General features: G+C 40.6%; 1 protein-coding gene across 1 annotated transcript in view; it reads right to left on the reverse strand.

Annotated features, from left to right (window-relative positions):
- Window positions 1-1,111: 1,111 nt before the first annotated feature.
- LOC124284458 (serine palmitoyltransferase 2-like) overlaps window positions 1,112-13,706 on the reverse strand; it is a 38,108-nt gene continuing 25,513 nt past the window's right edge. Inside the window, exons 6-13 of the mRNA XM_046720538.1 lie at window positions 13,375-13,468; window positions 10,363-10,468; window positions 7,138-7,357; window positions 6,224-6,350; window positions 4,916-5,051; window positions 4,604-4,733; window positions 4,087-4,185; window positions 1,112-1,754 (exon numbers count right to left, since the gene is read on the reverse strand). Coding sequence (XP_046576494.1) covers window positions 1,752-1,754; window positions 4,087-4,185; window positions 4,604-4,733; window positions 4,916-5,051; window positions 6,224-6,350; window positions 7,138-7,357; window positions 10,363-10,468; window positions 13,375-13,468 — 915 coding nt within the window. The 3' untranslated portion in view covers window positions 1,112-1,751. The remainder of the gene's footprint in view (window positions 1,755-4,086; window positions 4,186-4,603; window positions 4,734-4,915; window positions 5,052-6,223; window positions 6,351-7,137; window positions 7,358-10,362; window positions 10,469-13,374; window positions 13,469-13,706) is intronic.

Raw genomic sequence — 13,706 nt, forward strand, 5'->3', positions numbered from 1 at the left:
GAACAAACCAGCGGGAAGCGCATGCTGAGCTACCATGTAACAGGAAGCTGTGGTTTGACATTTACAAAAATTTGGTTACAACTTGAAGACCGTAGGAACAGCAAACATATACAAGATGAATATTGTACAAAACATTTTATATTCTAAATCATGAAAAATTACTTGTGTTTGATAAAACACAAAACTATTTCAACATAAATAGTTTGTTTACATATAACAATGCCTTACTTTTACTTCAACTGGCAGTCAGCAATATCGCAGCACAAGGTCATACACAATAACATCAGTCAAGTACCCTGACTACAACATACAGTATCCATGGCAACAGTGGAGGGAATTGGTAACATATTTAGGAAAAATATTGTAATCTTGGATAGTCGTTTCATCAAAATTAAATCCCATGCCACCATTTTCAAAATAATCATCTTATCTCTAGCAGGATGAGGAGAAACAACACCTTGCACTAGTCAGGACGTAAACTTTGATCAACAGTTTCTACTGCAACAGCAAAAGTCAGCCCAAACAGTAGACCAGCTGTGGTTTACCATCATACCAACAGTGTTATCATGGTAAGAAAGTACAGCCAAGGATAGGAGACTTGACTAACTAGAAACTATGCTTCGCTAAAACACAATCTTCATGGTCATTGAAAAAGTATCAAATGATGATCTTGATATAAAGAATGATAGACGTAAAATTGTCTGAAGAACCATATGTAAGTTTGAATGAGTGAGTGAGTGAGTGAAACTTAACACCACTTTGAATAGTATTTTCAGTTCAGATAAACATTTTGAGAGGAAAGCCCAAAGTCATACATGTTAGGGACATGTAGCACTATCTTGAACCCCTAAACCCAAATATAGTGCTGAGATGATAATAAGGACAATCTTGGATTCAAACCACCAGATCTTAACACAAGGGACAGGGATCCTATCCACAAAGCATTCGTAGCACTATGACTGACTGACTGACTGAGTTTAGTTTTACGCCGCTTTTAGCAATATTCCAGCAATATCACGGCAGGGGACACCAGAAATGGGCTTAACACATTGTGCCCATGTGGGGAATCGAACCCGGGTCTTCGGCGTGACGAGCCAACGCTTTAACCACTAGGCTACCCCACTGCCCCTCGTAGCACTATGTCATTTGTAAGCCAATGATAAAGTATAGAGTTATGAAAGGTCATAATGTTAAGAACGCTTTGTGGCTTGGATCCCAGATCCTGATGTCAAAGATCATCACTTCACAGCACTCACAAGAGAATGACTTATACTGTATACCCTGTATACAGTCTCTAGAGAAGCTACAAGAGTTGGTAAGATGCTGAGAAGATACTGCCTACTCAACCGCTTGTATTGATATGTTCATCGTAGGTTAATATTGAAAATAAACTCAGACTCTGCAGTGAAGATGAGTGAGTATGGTTTTACATCGCTTTTAGCAATATTCCAGCAATATAATGGATGGGAACATCAAAAATGGGCTTCACACATTGTATCCATGTTGGGAACCAGGTCTTCGGCGTGACGAACAAACGCTTTAACCACTAGGTTACCTGACTGCCCCAGTGAAGATATGAAAGTTTAAGAACAGACAAAACAAGGATTTGGTATGAACTGCAACAAATCCCCTTGTGGAAGCTGGAGAGTGATGTTGAGCTGTTGACTTGGTCCTTCATGCAGCATTGTAGATGCCAGTCCAGAGGTGCCATTGTTAAAGTCTTGGAAGTGCAAGGAGGGTGGCAGGCAGAGTTACTGCAGATATAAACAAGAAGATAAAGTCATCAATATCCCCCGTAATGGCAAAATACTCTTCATCAATATACGAGTTATGATTATGTCAAATGTTTTGGTGTGTATATAGCTAAGTGGAAGGAGAGTACTGAAAGGTTTCAAAGTTCTGCTCCAGAAAGGAGCACTACCAAAATTGTTGCCATGGAAATACAAATAAAATATTTTATTCAGAAATCCACAAAAGGCACCAGTTCACCACTAGACCTACCTATGTATGAAATTTGGTGATGAAACATTGAACAGTTTTTAAGTTCTGTTCTGGGAAAAGAGCACTACCGGCAATTTCAGTCAAAGTGAAACTTGTTGCCATGGAAACGCCAAAAATATCTTATTCAGAAATCCAAAACTACCAAAAGGCACCAGTAGACCACCAGATCTATCTATGTACCAAGTTTGGTGAAGAAATATTGAACGGTTTTAAAGTTATGCTCTGGAAAAGACAAATGTGAAGGGATGCATGGAAGGACAGACAGAGTCCATTTTAATACCCCCCCCAAAACGCATTGCGGGAGATAACAATGTGGAACACGATGTGAAAAAACGTGCAAGAAACTCAGGAGGCCTCAACAAATGAGTGGGAAAATGATGCTTCTTTGTCAGGAAAATTATGTAATTATCCCTGCCAGACCAGTCAAATCAGTGGTTGACATGTGAGCAACCAATTTTCAGAGTTGATGCACTATCGTCTTAGTTCAGACAAGCTTAGTGTGAGTGATTAGGCCTAATGATTTGAACATATTTTTCAGTTGTATCTAAGCAATATCACAGCATATGTCACAATATGGGTAATATAGACAAATAGAAATAGGCGGATGCCGGTAAAGAAGACCAGATGCAACTACACATACATCACTATGGCAACTATGCATAACACTTCTTTTTTCTTAAACATATTTTTATATTGCAGTGTTATTCATTACATAACAATGTTCCTTGTTCCTTGTGTAATGCCTGTCAACAATTCTACTAGATTAAGACAGAAAGACCCGCGGAGTGTTACAAGGTGCTGATTCTAGAATCATCTGGGAGAATTGTAGAATTTTCTAGTAGCTTATTCTTAGGTATTTAAGGAGAGATGGCTACAGCCTCTCATCTCACATATCAAGGTACCAACAGACCAGCATTGTGTAGATACACTTCTTAGTTGCAAGTTGAATTATTGTTGCTGCGAGGTGAATACAGAGGTACAGATAAGCTGCGTATCTGCGTAAATTTCGCAAATATTTATGTCAATTCCTATTATGTCTATTGCATACAAGTACGCGTTTGAGTTTTTGTACTTCATTAAATTTTTACAATTAATGGAAAATGGCAAAATACCCAATTGAGTTTCAGTGAGGTGGGTACAATTTATCAGGTTACTCAAAGGAAAATTAGGATACCCAATTGAGATGAACACAAGCGAGTACATAACTCAATGACCCCAAAAGTTATCTGTAGCTCTGTGAATACTACCATCACTTGTGTTTGATCAAATTTGAGTGAGTCTGAGAGAGTATGGTTTTACGCTGCTTTCAACATTCAAGTAATATCACAGCAGGGGATACCAGAAATGGGCTTCACACATAGTACCAATGTGAGGAATCGAACCCGGGTCTTCAGCGTGATGAGCGGGGTTAAGCCTTGTGGTTAAAGCGTTCACTCGTCAAGCTGAACACCTGTTTCGATTCACATTCGTACAATGTGTGAAGCCCATTTCTGGTGTCCCCTGCCATGATATTGCTGAATATTGCAAAAAGCAGCATAAAACCATACTCACTCTCACTCACTATGGACTGATTACGGGGTAACATATTTATGAATACACAGCACCATTTAGAAAGTGGTCAAATGTAACATATGTCATATTTGAGATACACTTTCTCAGTAAAGTATAGATTCTAGTTCTTTAGTTGGGTTGAGTCCCATCTGGGATTCGAACTCACACCCTCAGAGTCCAGCACCTAATCGCCAGCACACAAAGTCAGCCGCCTCACCTGCTCAGCCACCACGACTTCCACAAGAATCTGTACTTTACTGAGAAAGTGTAATCCCAAATATAACATATGTATACATTTGACCACTTTCTAAATGGCATTGTGCACTCGGCCCTGGGAACACGTACCAATTTACACTTATCAGCGGGGTACACAAAGTCTGCAGTCTAGACTACAAAATGGAAGTTGCGGTGGCTGAGCGGGTGTAATCCTGATATAACATATGTAACTTTTTTTTAGCAATATCAACATCGCTTACCTCTCAGTCCTTAAATAAGTTCTGTTGAACATAGAAATTATTTAGAGTGTGAACCTACCTCAATGAGTTTGATTGAGTTTTCAGAGAACACACGAGATGGAAACCGTGAGTACTTCATATTCAGCTCATCACCAAGCTCGTCAATGATGACCAAGGCCTGCAGGGGACGAAGGAACAGGTCAGTGAAGGGGTAAATCAAACATGAATGGTGTCTTACCATAATCTTGCCATAAATTAAAAGAACATATACACTATGATTAAAAATAATAGAAGGTTTAAAACTACCTTGAATGCTTTGGGACTTACATACCCTCTCAGAACAATAATTTTACAATACTTCAACTCCCTTTGAGGGTACAGCCACTAACAATTTCAGTTACTAATCTAAGACACCTAAGGGAGACAAGCACTGAGGGTTGGTTGGTTGTTATATGGCAGCAGTCTGTAAATAATTGAGTCTGGACTAGACAATCCAGTGATCAACAGCATGAGCATTGATCTATGCAATTGGGATATGATGACATCATACATAATGAGTCAGTCATACAGAAAGTGCTACATTTCTCACAACTTACTGTGTCCAGCATCTCTTTGGTGTGAGCAGCAGACAGACAGAACCTGGCCCGAGATTTAATGATAGGAGTAGCTGGGAATCCAACCACCACAGTTCCCAGACCTCGCTCTAAGGCCATTCTGTTGAAGGCACTGTAACAAAGTAATTCTTTCTGAATCGTGTTTCAGGGACTGAACATCATTCTTAACAAGAATTAATTGTTGTTGGGTCAAAATCATAGTGACATACTTGACAAAGTGATACTCTTATGTACATAAAATGGTATTTTACAAGAAAGTGTTTTTTTATAAGACTGTGGCATTAAATTACTTACGCTATTTTGGATGGTAAGAATATAAGCACAGGCACAACTGGAGAATCCTTATTGCCATAGACAATGAAGCCCATCTCTTGGAGTCTGCGACGAAAGTAGCGGACATTCCAAGCCAGCTGTCGGACACGTTTTTGACCTGAGGACAAACAAGAAACACCTACTCAGAGTGTACATAAGTATGAGATCTCTCAGCAATCTTGCAACAATCAACACAATAAACATGGAGAATGTGAATGTCAAGAAGTAAGGCAGAGACTGCTTCCAATAGTTGCCCAGTTCACCAGACGTCTGCTACGTAGGGGAGGAAAGCCTTTGGTGATGGAGGTCTTTACGAGGTATTTACGAGAGGCTATCAAAAAGTTTTGAGCCTAAAATACTTCTGACATGTGCATGATAAAATAACTGTATGATATTACATAGTGGCTTAGATCATTCACATGAACGTAATATTGACATGCACACGTTGCTAGTTTCCGGTCACGTGACATCTGATCACATGTACCCCTATTGAAACGGCAGTAATGTATAAGTTTGAGTACAGAGCAGTCATAAAGGTTTTGGTCCTCGAGGGCCACCTGTCGAAGCACACTGAAGAGAGATTGACAGCGATCTGAGTACCCCATGGGTTACCCTATGTTTCTGGCATTTTTGATAGGGGTACATGTAATTAGATGTCATTTTTTTTATAGCCCCTCGTACCTCTTGGATGAAGCACACAAGCACTGATATTGTGATGACAAATCTAGAAACGTAATCATGGTGAATTTGATCTCATTATCATTGGATTCTTGCACCCAAAAGGGACACTACTCTGCATCATGATTTGTCAAGCCTCAAGGTGATTTGGCCATTAATCACCCCTATCAACTCAAAAGTAAGAGTGATGAGCTTAAAATCACACATCACATTGTGTCAGACAAATGTTAGGAATTTACATGGGAGAAGAAACAATAAACTTGAGAAGAATGAGTGAGTGAGTGAGTTTAGTTTAACGCCGCTTTTAGCAATATTCCAGCAATATCATGGCAGGGGACACCAGAAATTGGCTTCACACATTGTAACCATGTGGGGAATCAAACCCAGATCTTTGGCATGATAAACAAACGCTTTAACCACTAGGCTAGCCCACCACCCCACTTGAGAAGAAACCAGCAATGCCAAGTCTGTTGCTGACATACAGTGTATCAGAGATTTGAGTCCATTACCAGGTGATCCTAACACAGATATGGGACACAACTCTTTCCAGACAAAGGGCCCAATCACAAAATTAGGAATGGGTGAAAACAACAAATGCAGAAATTGACCTACCGAGGTTAGTTCCATCTCTGCCCATGATGATCTTCATTGAGTGGATGATCTGCCTAGCTACAGGAGGGGAGATGGCACAAGAATAGATGGCGCTGTGGGAGTTCACTTTCAAGTGGTTGATGAGGCGCTGATAACATAAAAAGTGTGTGTGTTAGCTATAATGTCATAATATTTGAGTCATATCACAGCGTGAGAGATAGACATACAAGAAAGCCAGAAGCATTGGAATGCAGACTAGGGATCTTTACTCCTGTGTCAGGCTCTCCCAAGGGGAGCAACTCTGTATGGCATTGCTCCACAATACTGCAGAGAAAAACCCACATAACAAAATAATCCGGTTCTTTCACAAAGTTTGGAATTAAGGCATACTGAAAGTGAGTAGGTGTGTTTGCAATACTTTGAACAATTTTATTTTCACTTTTACATTTTTTTTATGTCAAATTATGAAAAGATTACTTAAAAAACAAGGGGTTTTTTTCTTCCATTTTTGGATAACATGTTTTGGGATGGAAGTGTTTATTTGTGCAATAATGAAGTGTGTTGCATCACACAGACATTGTAAATAATCATAGGATGGATTGTTTTTAAGATAAAGTTGTCTTATGTGTTAGTGAGATCTTGTACAGCAAGAAAACAAAGATTTTTAGCGTCTGAAATTCATTAACTGAGAATACATTAAACACAACTGGTAGTGAATTCAGTGCGGTCAAAATATCATCATAAACTGCTGAAGAAGGAAGGAGGGAAAGTAGACCAAACCTGGGAACTTTGACAAAGGTAAATAAGACATCCCAAACTAATATCTCATCCAAGGATATTAGTCCTTTACTCATCCAAGACGATATAAACATACTGGTCATGAGATTCAAGCAATGAGTCAGTCCAATGTTTTTAGTTAATTCCTTGAAACCAACCTTAGTTCCTCCAATGTATCCTCCAGCTGCACCAAAGCTCTTGGTGAATGTACCCATCAACACATCCACGTCTCGTGGGTCGACATTGAAGTAGTCTACAACACCGCGGCCGCGTGGCCCCATGGCTCCGATACTGTGAGCCTCATCCAGGTAGATGTATGCCTTGTACTTCTTCTTCAGGGCAATGATCTCAGGAAGACGGACGACTGACCCTTCCATGCTGAAAATAGACATGCCTTGACCTGAGAAAAGCTGATATACAGATCATGCCAATAGTTCACAAAGGTTTGCACAGACAAGGCGCAGGTTTTCCATTAAGAGAGGCAGCAGTTAAAGTCTCCGCGAATGTATTCCTTTATTGTAATATTGCCCAACCTGTCACCGCAGATAAGAACTCGACCCAATCTAAACCCTTTAAATATAGTCTCCGGACCTGAACCTTTAATAATTCTTTCCTACTTTCCCACCTTTCAAGTCTTCCCTACCTGTACCCATGTCAAAGTCTTCCCTACCTGTACCCACGTCAAAGTCTTCCCCATCTGTACCCACGTCAACATCTTCCGTACCTGTACCAGTGTTTCCGGTGGTTTTGAAAATTACCGGCGGCTTATGCCGACGGGGTCTGAAAATTCCGGCTGAACTAGTTTTTATCCGGAGACAAAGTAATCAGTATTCGTAACGATATACTGTTAATAAATGTGTTGAAAAGTCTGCCGTACGTGTTGCTTGTTTTTTAGAAAATGTTCATTAGACCTACAGCGTCCTGACAAAAGTATTCGCGATTTGGCATATATAGCCGTTCGACTTTGATTGAAACGTCTTGTATTTTGTCACAATCAGAAAATGAAAGCGGTCCAACTAAATTCGATAAATGTGTTCAGAATGTCATTCGCTATCTAAATGCCTGTGAAATGTGCAAATAATTAGTGTTTATATACCTGTGGTGAACTTCAATCTACGTTTCACGAGTTGAAAACCATTCTCGGACACATGCTTCGGCAGCGGGTCCACAATAACATTGTCAAAGAGCAAAGTAATGATGTTTCGAGGAATTCATTAAATAAATTGAATAGACTAATGAATAAAATCAACAACAACATTCATAAAAGTTGTCAAATGTACATATAAAATTACTATTTCCATCTTTTTGTGCGATCATGTAATGTAAGTCAAGTCACTGACAACGCTCGGACACGATGTTTAATGAGAAAATATATACATGAAGCATTTTTGTCACAGGTCATAACCTAGCACGATACGTCCAATAAGTTCCATAATTTACGTATAGGTAGCGATTTCTTGCTTAATATGTTCAGAATAGCATTATTTTACCCAAAACTTTTGTCTAAATCTAAAGGCTTTCGTTTACGAGGACGGTAACCATTGCCGTAATATGATTGGCTGCTTTAGGTCACGTGTCTGATTTTGACCAATTACGACCCTTATAGCAGACTGTGGCGAAAAAGCGTCATTAGAAACCAATCTTTATCCAATAAAATCGCTTCTTACAACTGTGAAAAAGCTCTAGAGTCTATATTTAGATGTGGGATTGCCACCCTAGTTTTCAATACGTTTGCATAATGATCTGAAGAGAACAAAGAATAAACAAAGACATTGTTATTAAATCTGCCGATAAAAGGCAACTTTCAGCAATACAAAATTTACCGGCGGCAGCTACCGACGGCAGTTGAAAATACCGGATCTTCACAATTTTTATCGGTAAAAATCCGGTAATTACCGGAGAACGGGAACACTGTGTACCCATGTCAACATCTTCCGTACCTGTACCCATGTCAACATCTTCCCTGCCTGTACCCGTGTCAACATCTTCCCTACCTGTACCCGTGTCAACATCTTTCCTACCTGTACCCATGTCAACATCTTCCCCACCTGTACCCATGTCAACATCTTCCCCACCTGTACCCATGTCAACATCTTCCGTACCTGTACCCATGTCAACATCTTCCCCACCTGTACCCATGTCAACATCTTCCCCACCTGTACCCGTGTCAACATCTTCCCCACCTGTACCCATGTCAACATCTTCCCCACCTGTACCCATGTCAACATCTTCCCCACCTGTACCCATGTCAACATCTTCCCTACCTGTACCCATGTCAACATCTTCCCCACCTGTACCGATGTCAACATCTTCCCCACCTGTACCTGTGTCAACATCTTCCCCACCTGTACCCATGTCAACATCTTCCCCACCTGTACCCATGTCAACATCTTCCCTACCTGTACCCATGTCAACATCTTCCCTACCTGTACCCATGTCAACATCTTCCGTACCTGTACCCATGTCAACATCTTCCCCACCTGTACCCATGTCAACATCTTCCCTACCTGTACCCATGTCAACATCTTCCCTACCTGTACCCATGTCAACATCTTCCCCACCTGTACCTGTGTCAACATCTTCCCTACCTGTACCCATGTCAACATCTTCCCCACCTGTACCCATGTCAACATCTTCCCTACCTGTACCCATGTCAACATCTTCCCCACCTGTACCTATTCCTGTGTCAACATCTTCCCCACCTGTACCCGTGTCAACATCTTCCCCACCTGTACCCATGTCAACATCTTCCCCACCTGTACCTGTGTCAACATCTTCCCCACCTGTACCCATGTCAACATCTTCCCTACCTGTACCCATGTCAACATCTTCCCCACCTGTACCTGTGTCAACATCTTCCCCACCTGTACCCGTGTCAACATCTTCCCCACCTGTACCCATGTTAAAGTATTCCCTAGCTTTACCCATGTCAAAGTCTTCCCCACCTTTACCCATGTCAAAGTATTCCCTACTTTTACCCATGTCAAAGTCATCCCTACTTTTACCCATGCCAACATCTTCCCCGCCTGTACCTGTGTCAACATCTTCCCCACTGGTACCTGTGTCAAAGTCTTCCCTACTTGTACCCATGTCAAAATCTTCCCTACTTGTACCCATGTCAAAGTCTTCCCTACTTGTACCCATGTCATAGTCTTCCCTACTTGTACCCATGTCAAAGTCTTCCCTACTTGTACCCATGTCAAAGTCATCACCATCTGTACCTATGTCTACGGCTCCCCTCCCTGTACCTGTTTAAAAGTCTTTCTTATCAGTGCCATTCTTTATCAATCTCCCCTCCCTGTATCCTTATAACAAGTTTTCAATTCCCATACCCACTTTTGATACTCATCCCTAGCTGTACCCCTAATGTAAGTTCTGCCTACCTGTACACCCCTTCTACAACAATGAGAATCTTCTTCCAGGGTCGGTGAGTACGAGGCTGCCCATGGACAACAGCGTCACAGAGTTTCTTTTCTAAATCCTTCATATCTAAAAGAAGAAACATTTGTGTTCATCAATACCCAATGAAGAGACAAGACTTTGCAGCATGATTCCATCAGCAAATAATGATATATCAAAACAGATCCGTCTCCAATCTGTGAGCGAGGTGATGTAAGTATGTTTAGTTGTATCCCGCTTTCAGCAATATTCCAGCAATATCACAACAGGAACACCAGAAATGGGCTTCACACATTGTACCCATGTGGGGAATCGAACTCCGGTCTTCGGCATGATGAGTGAATGCATTAACTACTAGGCTACCCTACTTCACCTTGAGGTGATGTGAAACATTGAGTTCAACATTATTTCACTACCAGTATATACTGACATGAAAAAAAAATACATTCAAGCACCATTGTGTCAAACTAACTGTGGTCTTGACGTAAAAGCTTGGTTCCTTTGCATGGTTTTTTTAATTACCTTCGATACCTCGAAGTAATCATGTAGGTCACTTCCACACATCAGTGTTTGACTGTATCTTGCCTCATTTTAACATGGATATCAGTCAGTCTCTGATTTTAACTCTGATCTGACCAGTCCTTGTTGCATCCAGGGTAACAACAAGTTTCAACATCTATCCGAAAGAAACAACACAGGCAACGTGGCACAGGGGATTTAACCACTGAATTTCCACTCTCTATGGTGTCGTTGTACTAAGCAATCTTAGGCCAAATAAAATGTTGTGGTTCCGATTACAGCTCAATTAAATGTTGGGGTTTTTTTACAGTTTTTTTTAGAAGTAAAGTACAAACTAATAACACATTTATCAATGTGTAATTGTTTATTTAGTCAAGCTTGCGGCCATCATGTCGAGTTTCTCTATCAGAATGACCGATGTCTGTCGGTGCCGGAAGAAAAAAAAGGTATCTGAATGCTTATTTAAATTCATACTGCTTAAAAAAATAAAGGGTCGGCACCAGAATTCAAGGGTCGGTCGGGTAATTGGAAGCACAACATTTGTTTTTTAGGCCTTAGGGCTAAGGTGATCGTAACGCACATACCTTAACATAGACATAGACTCGTAGCACTAAGGTTGTTTTGTACAACAGAACCCAGGGATATTTATAAGCTGAACTATGGAGGCAGCCCTTATCTCTATGTGGGAATGGTTTTCTCCCACTTTTAATGATGGAGGACAGCAAGTCTTGTACCACATTGGAACCAAACCGAGGTTTAACAAACCAACTATTCATAAACCATCTACGGCCCAAGTTTCCAAATCAACATTTGAAGTGGATAAGGACAAGCATAATTGTTGAGAATTGGCTACGATAAGAGATAACACTTACAAATTAACAGAATTGTATTCCATGAATATGACAAGTGTTTGCCACTAATATGGCAATGTCCCCAATCGCTAAAGAAGAATGAAATATTTATAACATATTTACTACTTTTTATTTTTTGGTCACATACAAGAAATGACTGGTGTCTGCATAATCACCCAATGTAGGCTGCCGACATAATTGAAGACATTGGGTGCAATGTTTTATGAGATATTGCGTTTACATAAGTTTGAAAAGTGGTCAAAGTGTCGTGGTGACCTTGAAGATAAGGTCAAGGTCATCCAAATCAAATGATGCCTGCGTAATCCCCCAGCGGAGGCTGTCACCAAATTTGAAGATATTGGGTACTACAGTGCACAAGATATTGCATTAAGAGTTTGAAAAGTGGTCAAAGTACCATGGTGACCTTGGAAATAAGGTCAAATTCACCAAAATCGACTTGTGCCTGCGTAATCCCCAAGTGTAGGCTGTCACCAAATTTAAAGACATTGGGTACAACAGTTCATGACATATCGCGGTAACAAGAGGTTGAAAAGTGGTCAAAGTGTCGTGGTGACCTTGAAATTATGCTCAAGGTCACCAAAACCGACTGGTGTCTGTGTAATCCCCTAATGTAGGCCGTCACCAAATTTGAGATATTGGGTGCAACAGTTCATGAGATATTGTATTAACAAGAGTTTGAAAAGTGGTCAAAGTGTCATGGTGACCTTGACGATAAGGTCAAGGTCACCAAAATTGACTGGTGTCTGCATAATCCCCCAGTTAGACTGTCACCAAATGCGAAGACATTGGGCACAACAGTTCATGAGATATTGCGTTAACAAGAATCGGACGTACGGAGGGACACCGCTGAATACATTGTGAGTGAGTGAGTTAATATTTATCGCCACATCGGCAATATTTCAGCCATATCGTGACGAGAACAATTAACGATTATATCATAGATCAATAAGTAGAAATTAAAATCCTGTTGACTGAATACATAATCGCCCGTTCCGCGTTGCGGCTTGGGACAATACACCAAAATCCATGAATGGCTATACATTGACGTGATTTTCAATTCTAGCAAGACATTGTGTGATACTCGATTCTGATTGGCTGAGAGCTCATCAAAACCGTACTTAAATGGGAGCTTAATACCACTAATTAAACTGTGACCGATTCACCGCGTATGAATACAACGAACTCGTTGATACTATTGTTTGTAAGCAAACATGTCGGACATCGGCAATTTCTATCTCAGCAGCATCTTTGATGTTTTTGAAGTAAAAAGCGAATGGTTTGAAGAAGAATTTCTTGACCCTAATCCCAGTGAAGAAACTAAGTAGCTGGAAAATCCCTCAGCAGCGTAAAAGCGACAGTATATTCAAACCGGGTCCAGATCTAGCGGGCATGACGTCGACAACACACACACTCTCAGCCAATCAGAATCGAGTATCACACAATGTCATGCTAGAATCAACGATAAAGGACCGCAAAATTGAAAACAGAGTAGCTTTATCTTCTAAATCAAAAAGGAAATATTGAACAAGTGATAGTAGACACTACAGAGGAATGAACATCAACCATCAATTACCTATTCATTTATGATTGCCAATAATTACTTACTGTTATGTTTGTACACTCTGATTGTGGCACCACTGAGCCGCGAGCCCAGCACCAGGGAGGCGTGGTTCAGCTCATCACTCAGAATGAGGCAGCCCTGTAACATCCATACACAACTCTTCTGAACATCTCCAAATATACATAACACAAAGCCTTGAAAACAGCCAGGCATACAGGCCTGCAGCATATGGTTAAAATATGTCCATCCAGAGTTTTTGTTTTGCATTTTGGAAGATTGAGAATGGGAAACAGCATCAGAGATGCCAACCCTATTTTGGGCCTAAGTGTTATACTGGAGGTCAAAAAGTGTAATTTGAACCTAAAACGTGTAATAC

Source organism: Haliotis rubra, unplaced genomic scaffold, assembly GCF_003918875.1.
Source record: "Haliotis rubra isolate DU_JTF1 unplaced genomic scaffold, ASM391887v1 Scf337, whole genome shotgun sequence".
NCBI classification, from domain to species: Eukaryota; Metazoa; Mollusca; class Gastropoda; order Lepetellida; family Haliotidae; genus Haliotis; species Haliotis rubra.